This window comes from Syngnathoides biaculeatus, chromosome 8, assembly GCF_019802595.1.
Source record: "Syngnathoides biaculeatus isolate LvHL_M chromosome 8, ASM1980259v1, whole genome shotgun sequence".
Taxonomy (NCBI): domain Eukaryota; kingdom Metazoa; phylum Chordata; class Actinopteri; order Syngnathiformes; family Syngnathidae; genus Syngnathoides; species Syngnathoides biaculeatus.
In genome coordinates this window covers 6187418-6206246 of record NC_084647.1, presented here as the reverse complement: position 1 = coordinate 6206246, position 18829 = coordinate 6187418, and the positions used below count along the sequence as shown (strand labels likewise).

Below are 18829 nucleotides of genomic sequence, written 5' to 3'. Positions count from 1 at the left end.
GTATCAAATATTGTATGTTATAGTTAGATGCTGTGCTAGCTAGTGCAGTTGAGATAATGAAGAAACTGCATCTTTATATGTTGGTTGTATATATGTAATAATGTAAAATGTCATGTATATGATAATGTTTGCATAAAGCACATTGTTTAAAGTAGCTCGTACTCGTGGTTAAGTGGCAGTCTAGTAATTAGAATATTGCTGGTTTGATCCCTGGCTCTTTTGGAAACCCCCGGTGTACATTTTAACATTATTGTGCAATGTGAGTGTTAATACTGTCATTCTCAGTGGACCATGGCAGTTTTTTTTTTTTATTTACTACATTCAAAATAATTCCGCCATAACACCCACAGTATGATATTGCACATCATCTTCATTGTGTTGCGTATCCTTTATGTATAGATTTTGTGTGCATGCATGCATGTTCATGACAATAAAGATGATTCTTCTTCTTGTCTCCCATTTTTCAGGCTGACCAGTTAATGTTTGCGATACACTTTGCCAAGGGGATATACCCTGAACTCTTCCAGGAAAATGTGAGTATGCCTATTAGTGTGTGTTTTCAGTAAATCCTCAGTACGCTTGTAAATAAGAGGCTTTGAACAAAACCTATTCACCAAATGTCAGCTACAATATTAATTTTACTCTAGGAATGGGAGGTCTTCATTGGCTCCATTGTCAGTGAAATGTTCAAACAAGAGGTATGATTTTTTTTCCGTTTTTGTATAAGTTAACCACTCCACGCGCAACCTTTTTCTTTAGAATCATTGTTCCCTCCATCCTATATTTTTCCCCGTGTCAGGAGTTCCCGGCTTGGATCGATCAGGAGAGACACAGGTCATTGGCGGTTTACAAGGTAGACGGTCCAAAAAAAAAAAAAAAAAAAAAGTAGCTTTAGACGACATTATCTTTCATACGTGTATGTGACGTATATCCTTTACAACGTACGTCCAAAAATGTCTAATGTATGTAAGTAATATGTGTCATTAGGTGTACCTAATTTTTGGTTTTCTCTTCCAAGTACTGTAAAATAAAATTCGTTGTAACTGTGTCTCCAACTTTTCTGTGGCCTTAGTTGACATCTGCTGTCTCTCCTTCTCAGGCTACATTCACGGCCCTCTATCAGTCGCTGTGTTTGAGTGACTCAGACCTTTGGCTGTCCTTCGCACGGAGCTCGCACTGCGAACAAGAAATTCCATCGTCAGTTGCCAAGAAAATTACTCCCTTCCAGCAGGTCAGATTTAAATCAGACACAATATTATAAGTTCATATTGCCCGTGGAACAATTTATCTGTATTAGCCGAAGCAATCAGGTCGATACACTACATTTATTTATATATCTATACAGTGCCCTCCATAATTATTGGCACCCCCGGTTAAGATGTGTTAACAGCCTTAAAATAAATTCAGTGTTGATTGCAGAAGAATACTGTCACACTGAAAATTTTAGGAAAATGTAACCTTCAACTCAAATGAATTGTAAGAAAAAAAATAAAAATCACCGACTAAAAAAATAATTATTTTTCATTAAATCACCTGTTCCACTATGATTGGCACCCTTAACAATTCCCAGGAAATTAATATAATTGAAGCATTTCTGTCATTTCTACAGTAGTTTACAAAGTTTACCAGAGTATGTAGGAACATTTAATTAGTAATTCATCACTTCCTATTTCCCTGGGGTATACCTGTGTGTGTGTGTGTGTGTGTGTGTGTGTGTGTGTGTATGTGTATGTATATATATATTACATTGTGCTACTTTCTGATGCTGTGCGATGTTAAATGATGTAAAAATAAATAATAGCCCATGTTACTAAATTCCGTGATTGAGTGGTGACCGGGTCATTGTGCACCTTGCCTCGAACTCAGTTCAGCTGGGATAGGCTCGAGTTCACCTATGACCCCGAACGGATTAAGAGGTAGAAAGTGGATGGATCGATGTGACTAGATAGCATTATCTGCAGTACGGCTGGGCCTGACAAGGCTCACATCCATGATGGGGTCTCGCTCTTTGTTGTGCTCTCTGGTTCCATTTGACATTCGAAATTGAATGGGTGCATAATGGAGCCGATATACATGAATCCCTTGTAGAGGATTACTCTAAGTGGGAGTTTGTGGTTGTCAAATGGAGGGTCACCTGAATGTGATTATCCAATATAAGGATCAGCACAAGCAATACACCAGCGAAGAAGCAGTTTTCATGTCTCACTCACAACCAAAATGTTCTGAGATCTAGTCACCAGTGAAATTGTTGAGCGTTTGAATGATTTAATGGCTGACTTGAAGCCAGTCACGAGAAAGTTATGCCATATCAACATTGACAAAACTTTTAACTCTGCATTTCCGTGTATCTGGGACATTTCAGTCCACTGTGACAACTGGTTCTGACATCCCTCAGGTCAATTTCGGAGTGTGGTGTCCTGCGTTTTAAACACATCATACTGGATGATCCGTATATTCAACTGAAATGCACTTCGGATTAGTCTAATCAAACAAAATCTCTTTTTCAGTACAGTATATGGTTGCTGGCTTTCCCCAAAATATGAGAAGGACCAATTTTTTTTCTGTCACCCAGTAATGTTTTTTCGGCTCTTCCACTTACTCTTCCAATTCCATCACTTCAAACTTAACCCATTCATGGGCAGGGTGGCAATTGTTTGCCTTATTGAGATAAAAGTCTCCTAACAGGCCGCAATCTAGGAGATAACACTTCTTTTTCGTTTCCGGTTAAGTTATATGATAACTTTACTAATTTATAATCTCCGCGAGAGGGTGCTTGGGTTTTCTCAGTAGCTAGCATAAAACAAATGGCAAAAAAGATGTACCCTCTCGCGGGCGACGTCCCAAAACTGGGACGGGTATGTTATCAGTTCTGCGAAGTGTTACATACTCGAGATATGTTTATTAATTAATTATTATCCTAGAATGACGCTTACTCATTAATAATACTGATGGATTAGCATTTTGAAGACAAACTTGGTTGCATACTGACCTTTCTCCCTTTCTTCTCGGAAAACGCTCCATGTGTACTTGAGGCAGCCATGTTGGGTCAGGAAGGAAAGGGAAATAACTCCGCGCTAACTTTGACCGATGAGTTATTCTCTCCTGATACCAAATTACGGCTTCAGATTAAAACACTTTTTTATATTTTGATATACTGAAGGAAGGATATAATATGTGAAAATCATGATGTCCACGAATGGGTTGATTTTTGTCTTTGCGGAGGTCTACCACATTTTCATTCCATGGTGAAAAGTGCAAAGTGAACTTCCAAACCCACTTTAAAATATGGCACCCTACTGCACTTTTACAGCTGTTGCCAACAGTGATTGCAATTTGTAACGCGAACACATATTTTGCCTCATACTTTTTGGGGATCTGAGAAAAAGATCACAATCTTTAGTAGATCACACGCAACATGACCACCAACAGTGCATCACTTCAAATGAACATGCAATTAAACCCCCCAAAAAGTCACTTTCCATGGTTTTAATGATAAAATATTTTTGAACAGGTTGGCAACCAAATTATTTGTGTATCTTCTCATCTGTTTTCGCTCCTCTCATCCCTCCAGCTGTTATTGGTCCAGGCAATCAGACCAGATCGTCTGCAGAGTGCCATGACGGCATTTGCCTCCCAGTCACTGGGTAAGTGCTTTAATTTTTATTTCTTATTTTATGGGTCCTGTAATTTGGCTTTACCCTACCATGGTCAGTATCACCACAAATCTACCAAAGCCCTTTCTCTTGGGGAAAAAAATGAATGACCTCATATGAGTATCGGTCTCACAGTTATAGTAATGCATTACGGGGAGCTTGGGGGGTCGAGCAACCACAACGACGCCAACAAATTGTTTGTCAGTTAACTCTGCAACATTCATGAAGTCAGGAAGTGCATTATTAATATCAGTTTCCCCACAGTGATAATATACATAGTTCATGTATTGCTATTAATAAAAGAAGCCCCCTGCCGAGGGAGAAAAGGTGGATTGAAGGGAGAAGACAAAGCCAGACAGAATCAGGCTAAAGCAGAGTATTAGGACTACTTTGCTTCCAATATATAAAAACCGTGCCTTAAATGTCATTCAACATCTGCAGCAAAGGATCCAGAAAAAAACAGAAGTGGCTTGAGCTTCTCTCTGTTATTTTCGTTCTTCCATTGGTCAATTTCACCATCTTTTTGGTGGTATAAATTTTTTGCCAATTTTATTTTTGTACATGCACACTTCTGTTTGAGGACGCAATGCTCAATTTCCCTCAATTGTTCGTGTCTCTTGTGAAAGTCTGTTCAACACTTACGACGCTTTAGCTGAATTTTTTTCTATGTGTGATGAAATCTATATTGTTATGTAAATTTTTATGTTGCTTTACTGTTAGACCCTGTAACAAAATACATTTGTGATTGTTGTCGTACAAAAAGTATTGTATTGTATAAGATGGCCAAACTTTTACCACCACAGAAAAAAAAATATTGCAGTACATCAGTACTGCTCTCAAAATTGAGCATTGTATTTGGAAGTCCGGATGTTTGACGCAGCTCTTGTACTGGAGCTTATTACACAGGTTCTGCAGTTTTACATAATGTTGCCAGTGACGCTGCAGTCAGAATTTGTGGCGTATGACTTCATATCCAAGCAGGAGGCAGATGGACTGATAACAAAACAGGTGCATGGTAAAGAAACACTGTGCATATTTGCGTCTTTGGCAGTAAATCAGTATGCAAATGAGGCATTGTCTGTAATCCTTTTACAACTAATCTTGCCCAATCCTTTCGGTCTAGAGCTAGACACTGCTTGCACGCAGCCATCCCTCGCTTACCACAGCCATTGATTTTTTTTTTTTATTTTTTTTTTATAATGTCTCTCTGAGTCATCTTATTTCTGAACTTGAATGTACATGTGACTAGACACCTATTACTGTATACTCAAATAATGTTGTATGACCAGAAATATATTTTTTAAATGTCAGCACGTGGGCGCATATTGAATGGGTGGTGACCACATTAGTCTCAGAATTGTGAAGTATTATATATAGGATGGAGTGTTGAATGGCCATTTCACACACATGCAAAATTTTATCAGGGTGATAAATGATCACACTTTTTCATTCACTAAGTTATGTTCGAAACATTGTGCCTTTTTCTTGGTGCCCTTTCTAATAAAATCACGGTGAATATTGTAATTTGCTGCCTGAATGCTGGTTTGCAGCGAGAATACTGATTTCCTGCTAATGTCATACGTGGCGGTACGCGCGGTTGTGCACTTGCATGCTCCGGAAATGCCCCTGTTCTTTGTTGACACGCACCAAAAGGCATGTGCATGGTCACATGACATTTTTCTTTATGTTGCCATGGTGATTCAGCTAAAGGTTGATCTGTAATGTTTTCTACCAGGGACCTCGAGTGTCTGTGTGTGTGTGTGTGTGTGGGTGGTTGGAAAGGTGTAGCACATTGCATTTGGCAGCGGAAACCAAAGGTATCCGCTGGCATTTTCTCAGACGAGTGTGCGCGTGTGAGAACTGGGATGAAATTCTGAAAATGTTCCGGGATCGCACTATGTGGGCCTCTTTTAACTAATATCTGTTGCTTCAATAAATTACAACAAGATTAGAGCCTCATGCGGCGTGACAAACGCAACACAGACACACCGCTTGTGCTGTATGAATGCGCAGTGACATCGGCCTCAACCACAGGGTGCTGACAAAGCTTTACAGTATGTATCGGTACAAGGCTGGCTTCTGTACTTGCTGCATTTCTCCTAGTATGTATAATAAATCAGGCTCCTTAATATCCCTCACCGTCTCTTGTCAAGCAGTTTTTCCTCGACCTTTTTCCCCATTCTCCATCATTGTGTCAGCGCTGATCCTTGATCATTGTGTCGCTCCCCTTCTTCTTTAGTTCAATGTGAACCATCCTCCCTTGCCTTGTATTCTGGGAAGTGAACTACCACTAAACCAGGGGTGCTCAATGTCGCGAGGTAGACTTGATCGATCGCGGGACCGCCTGCCAAAAAAAAGACGTCAGCCAATGTTCCCTCTAAACTGCGCATGTGCGCAATTGTGCACCGCTGATGCAGTCGCTTCGCAGATATTCTGCGTTGCGTGCAAAAAAATAATAATCCAATGCAAATTAAAAGTATAACATACAGCTATTCAGTTTGTGGCATTTTGCAATGTGATTCAATGAGTGCGGGATGACTGGTTGTTACATCCAATGGCACAATTCACTGTAAAAAATGAAAAGAAGAAGCCACTGATTTCTTTTAGGTAGCACACGGAACTTTCTCTAACGAAGACGCTGCTCCGCCACTCTCTTTTTCCTAGTTTATCTTCCCCCCATAATTCCGAATGTTCAAATGTTACAGTACTTACACAGCCCATCTATGTGTTTTATGATGACAGCGTCCACCACCGCTGCTTGAGTTAGCAACACAGTTTGGGCAACGTAGAGCAAAGAAGAACTAGGCGTGCTGCTTATGTTTACTTACTAAAGTTAAAAAAGAAATGCTGTTGTTTTAAGATACAATGACTGTCAGAGTATGTGAATAATCGAAGAAAAAGTGGTTAAAACTGACGAGATTTTCTCTTTTCCTTGTGGGAAATGTCTGGTCTGAAGCCAAAGTAGAAAGTGCAGGATGAGATGGTGTGTCATTTTAAAATTCCACCTTGGCACAGCCTGATCCAGGATGAAAGCACAGACAATACAGTGCTCAAAAAGCAAATTCTGTATTTTAAATATAGGAGGCAACATAACATTAACTTTAAAACATCGTCTTCGTCGTCGGTAGCTCGCGAGAGGCCGGCTGCTTGAAAAGTAGATCTTGGGGTAAAAAGATCTGGGCACCCCTACCACTAAACCATCTGTTGACATTGTTCTGGCACTGCTCCTTATTTACAGGCATTTTTTGCTTTGCCACCCCAGCCACCCTAGCTACCTTGGTATCTTGAGTTCCCCCTGTGCGACGGAAGGTTCCCCCTGGATTAGTTTGCTCCTCCTGGTGGTCAGGGTCTTCCTAGAGCTACCGGGAACTCTTTGAAGGCCCGGGGGGTGAGCTTATGAATGCTGATTGCTTGACTGACCCGTGTAGCAATTTACTTGTTCATTCACAAAGCCTCTATTATGCGGCATCACACGAGGCTAGAAATAAGAGGATTTAAATACATTGAAAAGCTAAACTTTCAGACACTGATCTTCACGTTTTCCACTTGGTGGACAAGGAGCAGGCTGGACAAACTCTGAAGAAGACTTTGCGTGCAGACGTGACTTTTTTGTCGTTTGATTGGTGAGCGTGAATTATAATGTAATGTTGAGGTCTCTGGTCAACGGGTTTGTAGTGTGTTTTTGCAGGGCCACTACAATATCTTTAGCCTGGTTAAGTTGCTTAAGTCTGACAGCATACCAAAGTTTGTTGTTATTGAATGTGCGGAAATATTAGTGTGATAATCACAGATTGGTGCATCGGCGCCCGATGTGGCGGTCGAAAGCAAAAGTCTAAAAATAGAATGCACACGCAATTATTGATAATTAAAAGTAGTTAGCGGCATGCATTGTAATGGAGTAAAAGTACAATTTCTTTTTAACGAATACTTGAGGAAAAAAAGGAAAACGTATGAGAAAATTACCCAGACAAATAGAATTTATCCAAAATATTACTTGAGTAAATGTCGTGCATTCCTACCCAACACTGGATATAAAATAAATAAGACATTACCTTGACAGCTTGACATCACAGCATTTTTTTTAGATCCAGCAGGTGTCAGTATTGAGCAACATCAACCTCGTTTGCTTAAGACAGTGATTTCCAGCCTTTATAGAGCCAAAGCATATATTTTACATTTGAAAAATCCCACAGCATACCAACAAAAGTAAATGTCACCCAAAACGGATCGATTAATTACTGTATTTACTTCCTGCCATCTAGTAGAAGAGGATTTTTTTGGTTCTGTCTGTCATTGTGCCTCACAGGCATAAATAGATGAATAAAGATACATTATTTCTTGGAGAAAATGTTTTGGGTTTTTTTTTAGCAATGACATTAAATCGGATAGCTTCCCATGGCACACCTGAACAGCACTCACGGCACACTAATGTACCCCGGTACACTGTTTGGGAAACACTGTCTTAAAACACTCTCAACTAATAATTTGGATGGAAACACAAACCACACAGGCTACAGGAACCTTCTGCGACCAGGAACTGAAATTGCCTGGGTTGTTCAGTGGAAGAGGTCCTTTATACATTATTGTTTCCCTTTCTCAGTGGATCCCACAGCTCATAACTTTGCACATATACATTTTTTTTTTTTTATCCACACAAAAGTCACCTTTTTTTATCTCGCCATTGCTCATTGTATCTCCAGGTATGAAGGAGCTCTCCCCTCCTCCTCTGAACCTGCGACGTATTTATGCCGAGACGCTGGAGTCGGAACCGGTGCTGATCATCACCTCTCCGGGGGCCGACCCCTCCCAGGAGCTCGCAGAACTCGCCACAGACACTGTGGGTCGGGATCAGTATCGTGAGGTAGACCACAGTAATTCAAATTTAGAAATTATGAATGCTCGCAGATAGCTGATTTCCTGTTAGTTAATATTGGCTGTTTGTGCTAGCGAGCTGGAGTTTGAAAATTGGTTATTTTGTTTTTGAAAAAAGTAGTAATTGCGAGCGACTTTAAATGCAAATGAGTTAATTTATCGGACCTGAACTCAAGCTTTCTACATATTTAATTGGATTGTAATATGAAATATAATCGAGTTTTGCAATTGCATGCTTTCACTTTCTGAAGACAAAAATTCAATGCCGGAATTACATTATCTACCCGCTAACCTCGAATGCCAAGACAGAATTGGATTTTCCATCCCATTTCCTTTGTTTGGTGCCCTGCCTGAGTGTGGCTCTCTGTCTGCCCAGATCTCGATGGGTCAGGGACAAGCTGACGTGGCCTTGGCCACACTCAGAGAATGCTCCCGAAACGGAGAGTGGCTTTGCTTGAAAAACCTTCATCTTGTCACAGCATGGCTACCGCTCCTAGAAAAAGTAAGCGCTCTCTCATTCTCTTTTTTTTCTTTTTTAAAAGTTATGAGAAAATAAATCATAAATCCAACACCAGTACACCATGTTGTGATTGACCAGATTGGTCTTAAATACTTGAAAGAAATACTAATGCAATGTGAACCCAGTATTGCTCTGAGATCGACAGATTCAGGTCAAATAGTGGAGGGAAGAGTCCAAAGCAAACATGGTGAAGCAGCATTTAGCTATTATGCTGCAAACAAATGGAAGAACTTGACGTCAGCCCCAAGTGTGAATGTTTTTTTTTTTTTTTTTAATTCCGGTTGAAAACTGTTTTTTTCTTGGGCTTTTTAGAGTATTTTCATATTTAAATGATATGTCTTGCACTGTATGCTGATCTATCTATCTATCTATCTATCTATCTATCTATCTATCTATCTATCTATCTATCTATCTATCTATCTATCTATCTATCTATCTATCTATCTATCTATCTATCTATCTATCTATCTATCTATCTATCTATCTATCTATCTATCTATCTATCTTCTGTCAAGGACCTCCGGTACGGGGGGGACCTAAATGCAGCACTCCAAGGCAGAGGCATAATGTTCAATGTAGTTTATTCCGTAAACTGGGTCATACACGGTGTAGCAGTCCGACAAGGCAGCGGTCCAGAAACGTTAGGCTAGGCGGGATCCAAAAGACATGCAGCAAGGTCCACTGACTATGAGGCAAACTAGCGACTCAACAGGACAGGATCAAACAAAATGGCACAGAATCGCCATGACTAGGGTGACTCTAACTTGCACGTAGAGCAGAGAGTCCCACAGGCAGTGAATGCAACTCACTAACGCAAATGCCAGTGATAAAAACTCTTGTTAATGTAGCTAAAACAACCCATTAAATATATCACTATAGCTGCTTTTAAATGATGATTAAAACATGCATTCCTGGAAAGAGATTCCCGTTATATTTGCGGCATATTTTCAACAGAATAAATTCATTAAAACGTGCCAGTGCTCGCACAACATGGAACGCTCCACTTTAAAAGCCGAGCCGTCATTGTTAGCCTCCCGTGTTCCAGCGGGTTTGAGTTTACGCCGCGTGAGTTATCTGCACATTACCAACAAAACACTCGAGAGGCGTTGCACAGAATTTTAAGCAGTCACACACTCTGTCAACCTCTGTGTCACCCTGTTGTTACGCCACATTTATTTACCACTGTTTACATGTACTTTTTTCCGGTAGGTAGCTTTGTCTTTTGTTTTATTTATGTCATTGTACCTTTCCTTTGTTTAGTAATGTTTGTGGCAGGTCAACACTCAGTAGGAGGCACAGCTGTTGTGGTGGAGAAGTGTGCTTCTGTGCGTCCGTGTTTGTGTCTGTGTGTACACGTTTGTGTCCCTCAGTCCAGCAGTGGCGCTCGCGGGACGGAATAAAGCTTTTTCCTCCATTTCCTTCACTTGTGTTCTACATCCTCGGTATCATCTGACACTATTTTCCAACAGTAACACGTAGCCCGTCAACCTTATACCCTCTTTCTGTTCCCCTTCATTGCTCCCTTTCTTTGTTTCCCCTCTTACCCATCGATGGACGAGGTCTCGGCAGTCAAGCTTGAAATGAAAAACTGCTGTGATGAGGGAATGATGGGGGGCAGTGTGAGGAAAGAAGTTGAGTTAAAACGGTGGTTGCGAACGGAGGAAAAAGGACAAAGATGAACAGAGCCTCCATCAGCACTAGCCAGGTGCAAAGATGAAGATGAAAGTCCATCTGACCACTTAACTCTATTTCTTAATCCATATATCTTGTCTCTCACACAAAGAGACATTTTCATAAAGGGAGATTAGTTCCTGCATTTATTTTTCTGTGACAGTGTGCAATAATGTGAATTTCAAATGGGGTGGGAACAGGTTGATGTGATTGGCCTTGTTTTTTTCGGATTCTTCAGCTCCCATATTCTCGACCTGACCCAAAAAAAATCATTGAGTTAAATGGAGAATAAACTGTCAGCATGTATGAATGTGAATGTTGGTTTTCAGCCGCTCCATAACGTGAACGTGAACGGCCATCCTACAACTGTCTCGTCTGCAGGGTGGATGGGATAACCGCTTGTCCAGTGTTTTGTTGTTTTAAATGAAAAAAAAAACTGTATAATCATTAAAAAACAAGCATACACACAATATTTCTAAATACGTACCACCCTGATTTCACAGGAGCTAAATGGGCTTCGTCCCAAAGAAGGCTTTCGTCTCTGGTTGACGTCGGAGGTTCACCCCCGGTTTCCTCCCATACTTCTGCAGTCCAGCCTCAAAATCACATACGAGGTACACTCTCTCCCATTCTTCTCCATACGCAATGTTTAATAATACCTGGATACCATGACGGTACTGCTCAAAGGGAACGTAGCGTTAGCAACCATCCGTGCAGCATAACATGCTCCTTTGTGGTTGTTTTCCATTTTTCTCTTTTAGCTGATAAACAGTCAAAAGGAGCCACATTTGATGTATTTCATCACCTTAAGAGGGGAAGTGTGTCTTTTCTGTGAATAGATTGTTGTGGTGCTTTAGCAAGCCACTCAATTGATCATAATAAGCCTTGAGGTGATGGGCTGAATGCGGGGCTGCTGTTTTATTTTTTTCTCATTTTGCAGTTTTATTTTGAACTTATACGTCTCAAATCATAGTTATTGTCACTTGTTAAAGGTTTTTAAGAGCTAATGAAATTGTAACTGAATATTTTGCACGAGGTGGAGCAACTCCTCTCTAACTTTCCTTTGTCCGACTGTGATTTAAACATTTGAACACTTCTTATTTCCACATTTGATAGCCAGTACGATACATTGTGGTTATCTACTACTATATATACACATTGTTACAGTATTTCTCTTTCATACCTATTCTTCATATATGACCACAAACTGCTTTACAAATGATATACCAGCTCATTTGACAGAATCAAAACCAAACATGAATGGTTTTTATATTTGCATAGTTGCACACAACTATTTTGAGACATTTGGTTCAATGTCAGTAACCCTCTTTTCTATAATCTAATTTTTCCCTCTTAACTATACGTGTATCTAGGATCCTCCTGGGCTGAAGAGGAACCTGTTGAGAACCTATGAATCTTGGACACCAGAACAGATCAGTAAAGGTGACATTTTATTATTGAAATATGCTCTGGTATGTTACAGCAGCGTTGAACTCAACTAATTGATTATTAGTGTGATGTTAATGTGTCCGCTAAATGAGGAGCCAATTGTTTTTGTTTAGGTGGTGTTCTGGCCCGAGCCCAGTCTCTCTTCTGTCTGGCCTGGTTCCATGCTGTCTGCCAAGAGAGACGTAACTATATACCCCAGGTAGAACACACTCACAGAAATATTGAACAATAACATACATGCATGACCGCAACCTATAACTTAACATCTTAATTGGAAAGACGGCATACAAAGATGAATTAAATTAGGAATTACTGAACATCCAAACACAGTCCACTACCATTCCTGATTTGCTTTCAGTAAATACTCAGAAACCACCCGGCTGTGTTTTAACGCTTCTGTAATTTATTTTTCTTGGTCTGTCAATGTTGTAGATTATTTTTGTGTATGTGTGTGTCTACTCGCACATTTGTGTATATGCAAGTGTTTGTATGTGTGTACGTGCGTTTATATGGATGTTGTCTACAAAACTATTTTACCTTGCTGAGTATTCAATGTTACTGCCTTGACCTTCTATTTTGGTGATTCTCTGTTGAGAATGTGTGGAAAAAATTTGGCCACCAACTGGTGATGTTAAGTGAAGTTCGCTTGGAAGGTAATTCAATAAAGCACCGATTTTGTATCTGTTTTGTACTTCCTGTGCTGGTTGGGTCATGGGTGAGCTGGAGTTTATACCAGCTGACTTTGGCTGAGAGGTTACATCCTGGACTGGGAACATTATAGATAAACTATCATTCACATTTACACTTAAAAGCAATTTTTTTGGGTCGTTAAATAACCTAAAGTAGATGTTATTAGAACGCAAGAGGGAGTCAAAGTATGCATAAAAGATTAGGACCAATATGTTGTGATTTTATCTCTAAATGACTTTGCCTTTGTGTAGAACTTTCTTTGGCGGACCAACAAAATGGCTGGACCGGCCTGGACAACTCGTGTTGCGTAAGCACGAGGTCAAGCCAGGTCAGGTCAAGCAGGAGTCCCGTGTTGCTGCTCACATTTGACCATATTATTTTATGAATAAACAAAAGAAAGCACTTTAGTCCATGAACACATTAATTGAAGGAATATATAATGTTAACCAGTCACTCACATTTGAAAAATGTACGGGTGTGGTCAGTCATGCCCGCAGATAAAGTGTGATTACGGATGGAATTTCAAGACCTTAAAATAATTTACTAGATTAATATAACATAACTGTAAATTATGATAAAATAAACAAATACATAACTAAAATAGAAAACAAAAATTTCAAACTCAGAAATGATAACTTCCAATTTCAACATGATATCAAATGGCATTTAAAAATTTTTCATCAATAAAAATTCTGGATCTGACCAACTTTTTCTGAAGAAAAGTTAAACGCGCTGGCCTGCCAAGGAATAAACACGAACGGTGTGTAGCCGCAATGTTTTGCTGAAAGTTCAGTTCAACATAATCGGCGTTGGTGGCAAGAAGCTAGCGATACATTAGAACAAATATTCCTGTCGGCAATCGTGATGTATTGTTATAATCTAGCGTAATTTACGGCGGTATTTATTGTTAATCCATTGATTAAAGATAGCAGTAGATGATTTATATTTTCCTAAATAAAGCATGTAGAGGGGAAACGTTTTCAACTTCAAGATAACGCGTACCATGGGGAAAATGACCGTCAGAACTTAGATCAAGTCAAAGTAAATCACAATCTCATACTTCCTTTGGCGAGGCTCATGATGCTGATGACTTTTGACGTAAATGCACTCGCAGTATGTGAAGAAGCTCCGAACATGGTCAGAACGGTTAACTTGCATTTCCTGTTTCCGGGTGAACACTGATTGTTTAGGAGCAGGCTGGTTTTGTGAACGACGTTTATGAAATAAACACGTAAATTAATGTCAAGACTGCACAAAATAAGTGACGTCTTTCAATATCTATTTTTTTCTACCCGTAACAAATTTTACGCACGTGATTTTTCGTGCTCGACTGTGCAGATTTGCGAGCACGGTGGCGCTCGTCAAATGTGAGTGACTGATGTTTACCCTCTTTTTTTTTTTAAGGGTTGGACTAAGTTCTACGAGTTTTCCTTATCAGACCTACGTGCTGGCTTTGAAATAATCGACAGGCTTTTTGAAGGTAGGAAGCCCTCTTCAAGCTCTGCTCTCTGATCGAGCAAAGTTTGCAGTTTTTTGGCACATGACACCTTGTTTAGCTACAGTGTCCTTTTAAATGGTTGTACTCTTGCATTCTGTTTGAAGATGAGGGTTTTTTTGTTGGTTGCTCTTCAGCTTTTTTTTTTTTTTTGTGTTCAAATATCTTTCAGGTGGTAAACCTTTTCAGTGGGAGTTTGTCCACGGCCTGTTGGAGAGTGCCATCTACGGCGGACGCATCGACAACCCGTCTGACCTCCGCATTTTGCGCTCTTACCTGGAGCAATTTTTCTCAGCACGAGTCTTCTCCTCCCTCTCAGCCGGACCGGGAAAGAGCAAAGGAGCGCGCTTCCTTCCGCCTCAGATCAGCCTTCCAAATTCTTGCTCCATCTTGGTACGTTGAGGGGATTACGCAATAAATAATTTGCAGGCACACATTTTAATTTACAGTTGCTAAGATGGAGGTCCTCTTATGTAACATCCCCTTTAAGCATTCCAAAAATTAAATCCTGCTAAAGAGAAATATAAAAAGCAGCCCTTCCACTTCTGCTATCGGAAGCAAACGCTACAATTTAGTGTATCTGTATTCAAAATTAAATCTGCCATATTGCCAAAGTAAAACGTATTTAAAGAAAAAAAAAAATGGTACAGAATTCCTGCTAGCCGCCCAAGCTTATCAGTGACTCACACTTTGTGGTGTCTTTGAAAGTGCATGTTGTTTTAGCCACTTAAAAGTTGGTTCACCATATGGAAAGAAAAGAAAGTCAATATGGAAATCTGTGCTGTGAATTTACAATTTACAAAGAAAGTAACAACTAAAAAGTGTGAGGTAATCTTGTGATAATGTTTTTTGCATATTGCTCGTGGACCTCTGTCAAGTTTTATCACCGAAATTTGTAACCACGGATATGTAAGCTGTTTGCTCTCCCACATAAAAAAAAATAATGTTTTGTTGAAAATACTAAAATGCCGCATTGTGTGACCTAACCATCTTGAGCTATTCAATCTTAATACATGATTGATGGTAGACATGCAGTTATGAAACCAATACTTGTAATCAAGGCCAATTCTAATTATATTGTACTGCGTTTCTCCCTTAAAAGATTGTATTCTTGTATTGTTTGTAAATGGACTATTATTGCTGTAATCTTGTCCATACGAGTGTGCACGTGTGGGTGCTTGTGTGACCTCAGGACTACCGTGGAGTTGTGGAGAATCTCCCAGAGGATGACAGGCCTGCATTTTTTGGGCTGCCCGCTAACATAGAAAGGACCTCCCAGAGAATTATCAGCTCCCAGGTGCAGAACAAACACCCACATGGCCGTACACATTCTTGCCTGGGAGCAGTATGCTCAATTAGAAGTTTACATACACTGTACAAAAACGCACGTTTCATTGTTTGTCTCACTGTCTGAAGTTAAATTAAACTAAACATCTCCTGTTTCAGGTCAATCAAGATTATCGAAGTTATTGAATTTTACTAAATGGCACAATTATGAAAGAGAATTTTTTAGCTAATTTTATATGACTGTATTTTCTTCAAGGTCAAAATTTCCATACATTGCCTTAATATCGAGTAGAATTTCCTTTGAACCGCATGACTTGGGTCAAATGTTGTGGGTATCCTTGCGTAACCTTCCACAAGCTTGAGTGTTTCTGTGTGTGTGTATATATATATATATACATATATATATACATATATACATATATAATTATTATTATTATTTATGGGACGACAATAAAGCCGCAATCCTCGGTTGCTCATACATGGAGTGATCAAACCAGCACAAATACATGCTATTTCTGCCATATCTAAATTTTGAGGCCGTAATACTCTACTTCAGGGGTGCTCCATGCATCCACTAGTCGATCGTGAGGCAGTCTTGGTGGCTCGTGGGACGGCATGCCCCCAAAAAAAAAATCAATACAAATTAAGACAATTAAGATGTACACTCATAATTACAAATGTTATAGTACTTACGCACCCCATCAATGTGTTTTATAATGACAGCGTCCGCCACCGCTGCTTTAGTTAGCGACACAGTCTGGGCAACGTAGAGCAAAGACGAGCTAGACATGCTGCTTATGTTTACTTTTGATATTAATGGAGAAAGTTGAAAAAAGAAATGCTGTTGTTTTAAGATGCAATGACTGTCGGAGTATGTGATTAATCGAAGAAAAAGTAGTTAAACTGGACGAGATTTTCTCTTTTCCGAGTGGGAAAGGTCTGGCCTGAAGCCAAAGTAGAAAGTGGAGGATGAGATGGTGTGTAATGCTAAAATTCCACCTTGGCACAGCCTGATCCAGGATGAAAAGCACAGACAATACAGTGCGTAAAAGCTAAGTCTATATTTTAAATATAGAAGGCAACAGCTCGCGAGAGGCTGGCTACTTGAAAATTAGATCTTGGGGTAAAGAAGTCCGGGCACCCCTGCTCTACTTAAACAAAATCAAGCACATGACGTAAAGACATGACTTCAAGATGTGGCACTTATGTAAGATAGCTGGTTGGACAACAAGTTATTAGTGTGTAACTACAGTACTTTGTCAATATTTTACTCTCTTTACATTTTTCCCAATTGCAGTGCTAGTTGAGAAGTATTGTGATCTTTTTAGGACCAGTTTATTTGATACACGCACAGCCCAATTGCCGATACAAGACACGGGCTTTAGCATTAGAGGCGATTCTTCGAAAGCAATTATGCAGCACAGGAACAAGAAAGCATTCAGCAGTCTCGGAAGAATCCTATCAAGCAGCCATCTGCTGGTATTTATTGTACTCTGGGATGAAAGCCGCCCTTGCACAGGCCTCAAAACTTTTACAGGAGTAATTCAATCGTTTCAAATGTTTGTTGTGTCTGCTTCAGACAATCTTGTCACTGTGTTGGTTTGCATCTGTAGCAATTATTGATCATAAAAAGTCTCCACAGTGACGAACGGAACGTTCGCTAGTAATCTGGATCAAAGGGTAGATCTTCAGAAAGCGGTTTGTCCATCTTTTTTTTTTTTTCCCCTAAGCAATTACAAAGGTTTAAAACTGCCTGTGCTATAATTCACACCATGCTCCCCGGTAGTGACGGCAGCCACGTTTTTGACCACTCTTGACAAAACGGGATGGTTGCGAGACAACACGGGAGAAGTGAGATGGGCAAATGTGACAGCTTGTGAAATCTTAGCAAGACGTGAACACGGTAGGGGAAAAATAGCCAAACATCTACGCCACACTTCCATTTTGGACAAAATAAGGATGCCGTGCCCCCCGGTAACATCGTGTCAACTTAGCATTATCAAGAATATCAGGGACTGATCTACTGTATTGGTTTTTGGATATTTTGAAATGTTCTTTGAGTTTTTCAACGACATAACATGCATATTTGATGACGGTTGCAGTGATTACTTTGCTGATAAAGGAACTCCACTTTTTAGTGTGAGCTCAGTGATTGGATTATTACATGAGGTGGCTTTGCTCTTCATGGCGGAAACGAGATTTAACAATTTGGGAACGAATGAAGCATACTGTGCCAACATGTGTGTGTGCTGTATAAAACCCACAGACAGACACTTAATCACCTGAGCAAATATGATAAAGCGAGTGTTTTAAGGGGTTTGTGTTGGCCTAATGGAAGACATTTATCATGAACACTTGTCTTCCTCAGATGCACCTTCACATTTACACACAAGCAATGTTCCTTCTAAGCTGCGCACCTGCGCAATTGTGCACTTGTAGCGCACACTCAGCGCACATGAAAACCGATCCAGCGCAGTGAACCACAGCCTGACATTTCTTTATTTTTATACAAACATAGTAGCACGCCGTCTCTAACAAGCTGCTCCTCGGCCACGCCATGCCACACACTCTAGTTCCTTGTTTACCTGACACCCCCTACCTCCCGCCCTTAAAGGGGTACACTCATAATTAAAAATCAGTGCCCACCACCAGTGCTTTAGTTAGAAACGCAGCCTGGGCAACGTAGAGCAAAGACGAGTTAGACATGCGCCTTATGTTTACTCTAGATAATAATGGCAAAAGTAAAAAAAAAAAAATGAAGATGCTTAATGAAAACTTGAAAATGTTCTCTGCTGACATTTTATTGACATTGGTAAAGTGTTATATATGTTTAACTGGCACATCTCAACCGAGAGACTAACATCTTGGTGTGTCGAGGAGGATCTTAGTTTGACCTGGGTTGTTAGTAAAAGTTACGGAGACTCCTTACCGTGTATACATGTACATGCACATGTCATGTTTTTTTCCAAATGATTTCATCTTTTAGCCCTTTAAGAGTAATGTAAAATGAGCTGAATGAACAGAAGAGAGCGTGTTATCATTTCACAAATACTCCTGAAACTTTTTTTCCAGACTTGATAAGTTTTCATTGTTGTGGTAACACTCGGCACTCGGCTCGCGATGTAGTGAGCCGCTGACAGGACGGTTTAGACTCCGTGCACACGACTGAGACACTTTAGGGAACGCTAACTA

At 40.0% G+C, this 18829-nt stretch overlaps 1 protein-coding gene across 4 annotated transcripts in view; it reads left to right on the top strand.

Annotated features, from left to right (window-relative positions):
- dync2h1 (dynein cytoplasmic 2 heavy chain 1) overlaps window positions 1-18829 on the top strand; it is an 85041-nt gene that overhangs the window by 51218 nt on the left and 14994 nt on the right. For all 4 annotated transcript variants that reach the window (XM_061827017.1, XM_061827018.1, XM_061827015.1 and 1 more), the window contains exons 75-87: window positions 468-533; window positions 648-698; window positions 800-853; window positions 1100-1231; window positions 3572-3644; window positions 8354-8514; window positions 8902-9027; window positions 11220-11330; window positions 12090-12159; window positions 12279-12364; window positions 14260-14335; window positions 14523-14743; window positions 15543-15647. In XM_061827017.1, the coding sequence (XP_061683001.1) occupies window positions 468-533; window positions 648-698; window positions 800-853; window positions 1100-1231; window positions 3572-3644; window positions 8354-8514; window positions 8902-9027; window positions 11220-11330; window positions 12090-12159; window positions 12279-12364; window positions 14260-14335; window positions 14523-14743; window positions 15543-15647 (1332 nt within the window). The remainder of the gene's footprint in view (window positions 1-467; window positions 534-647; window positions 699-799; window positions 854-1099; window positions 1232-3571; window positions 3645-8353; window positions 8515-8901; window positions 9028-11219; window positions 11331-12089; window positions 12160-12278; window positions 12365-14259; window positions 14336-14522; window positions 14744-15542; window positions 15648-18829) is intronic.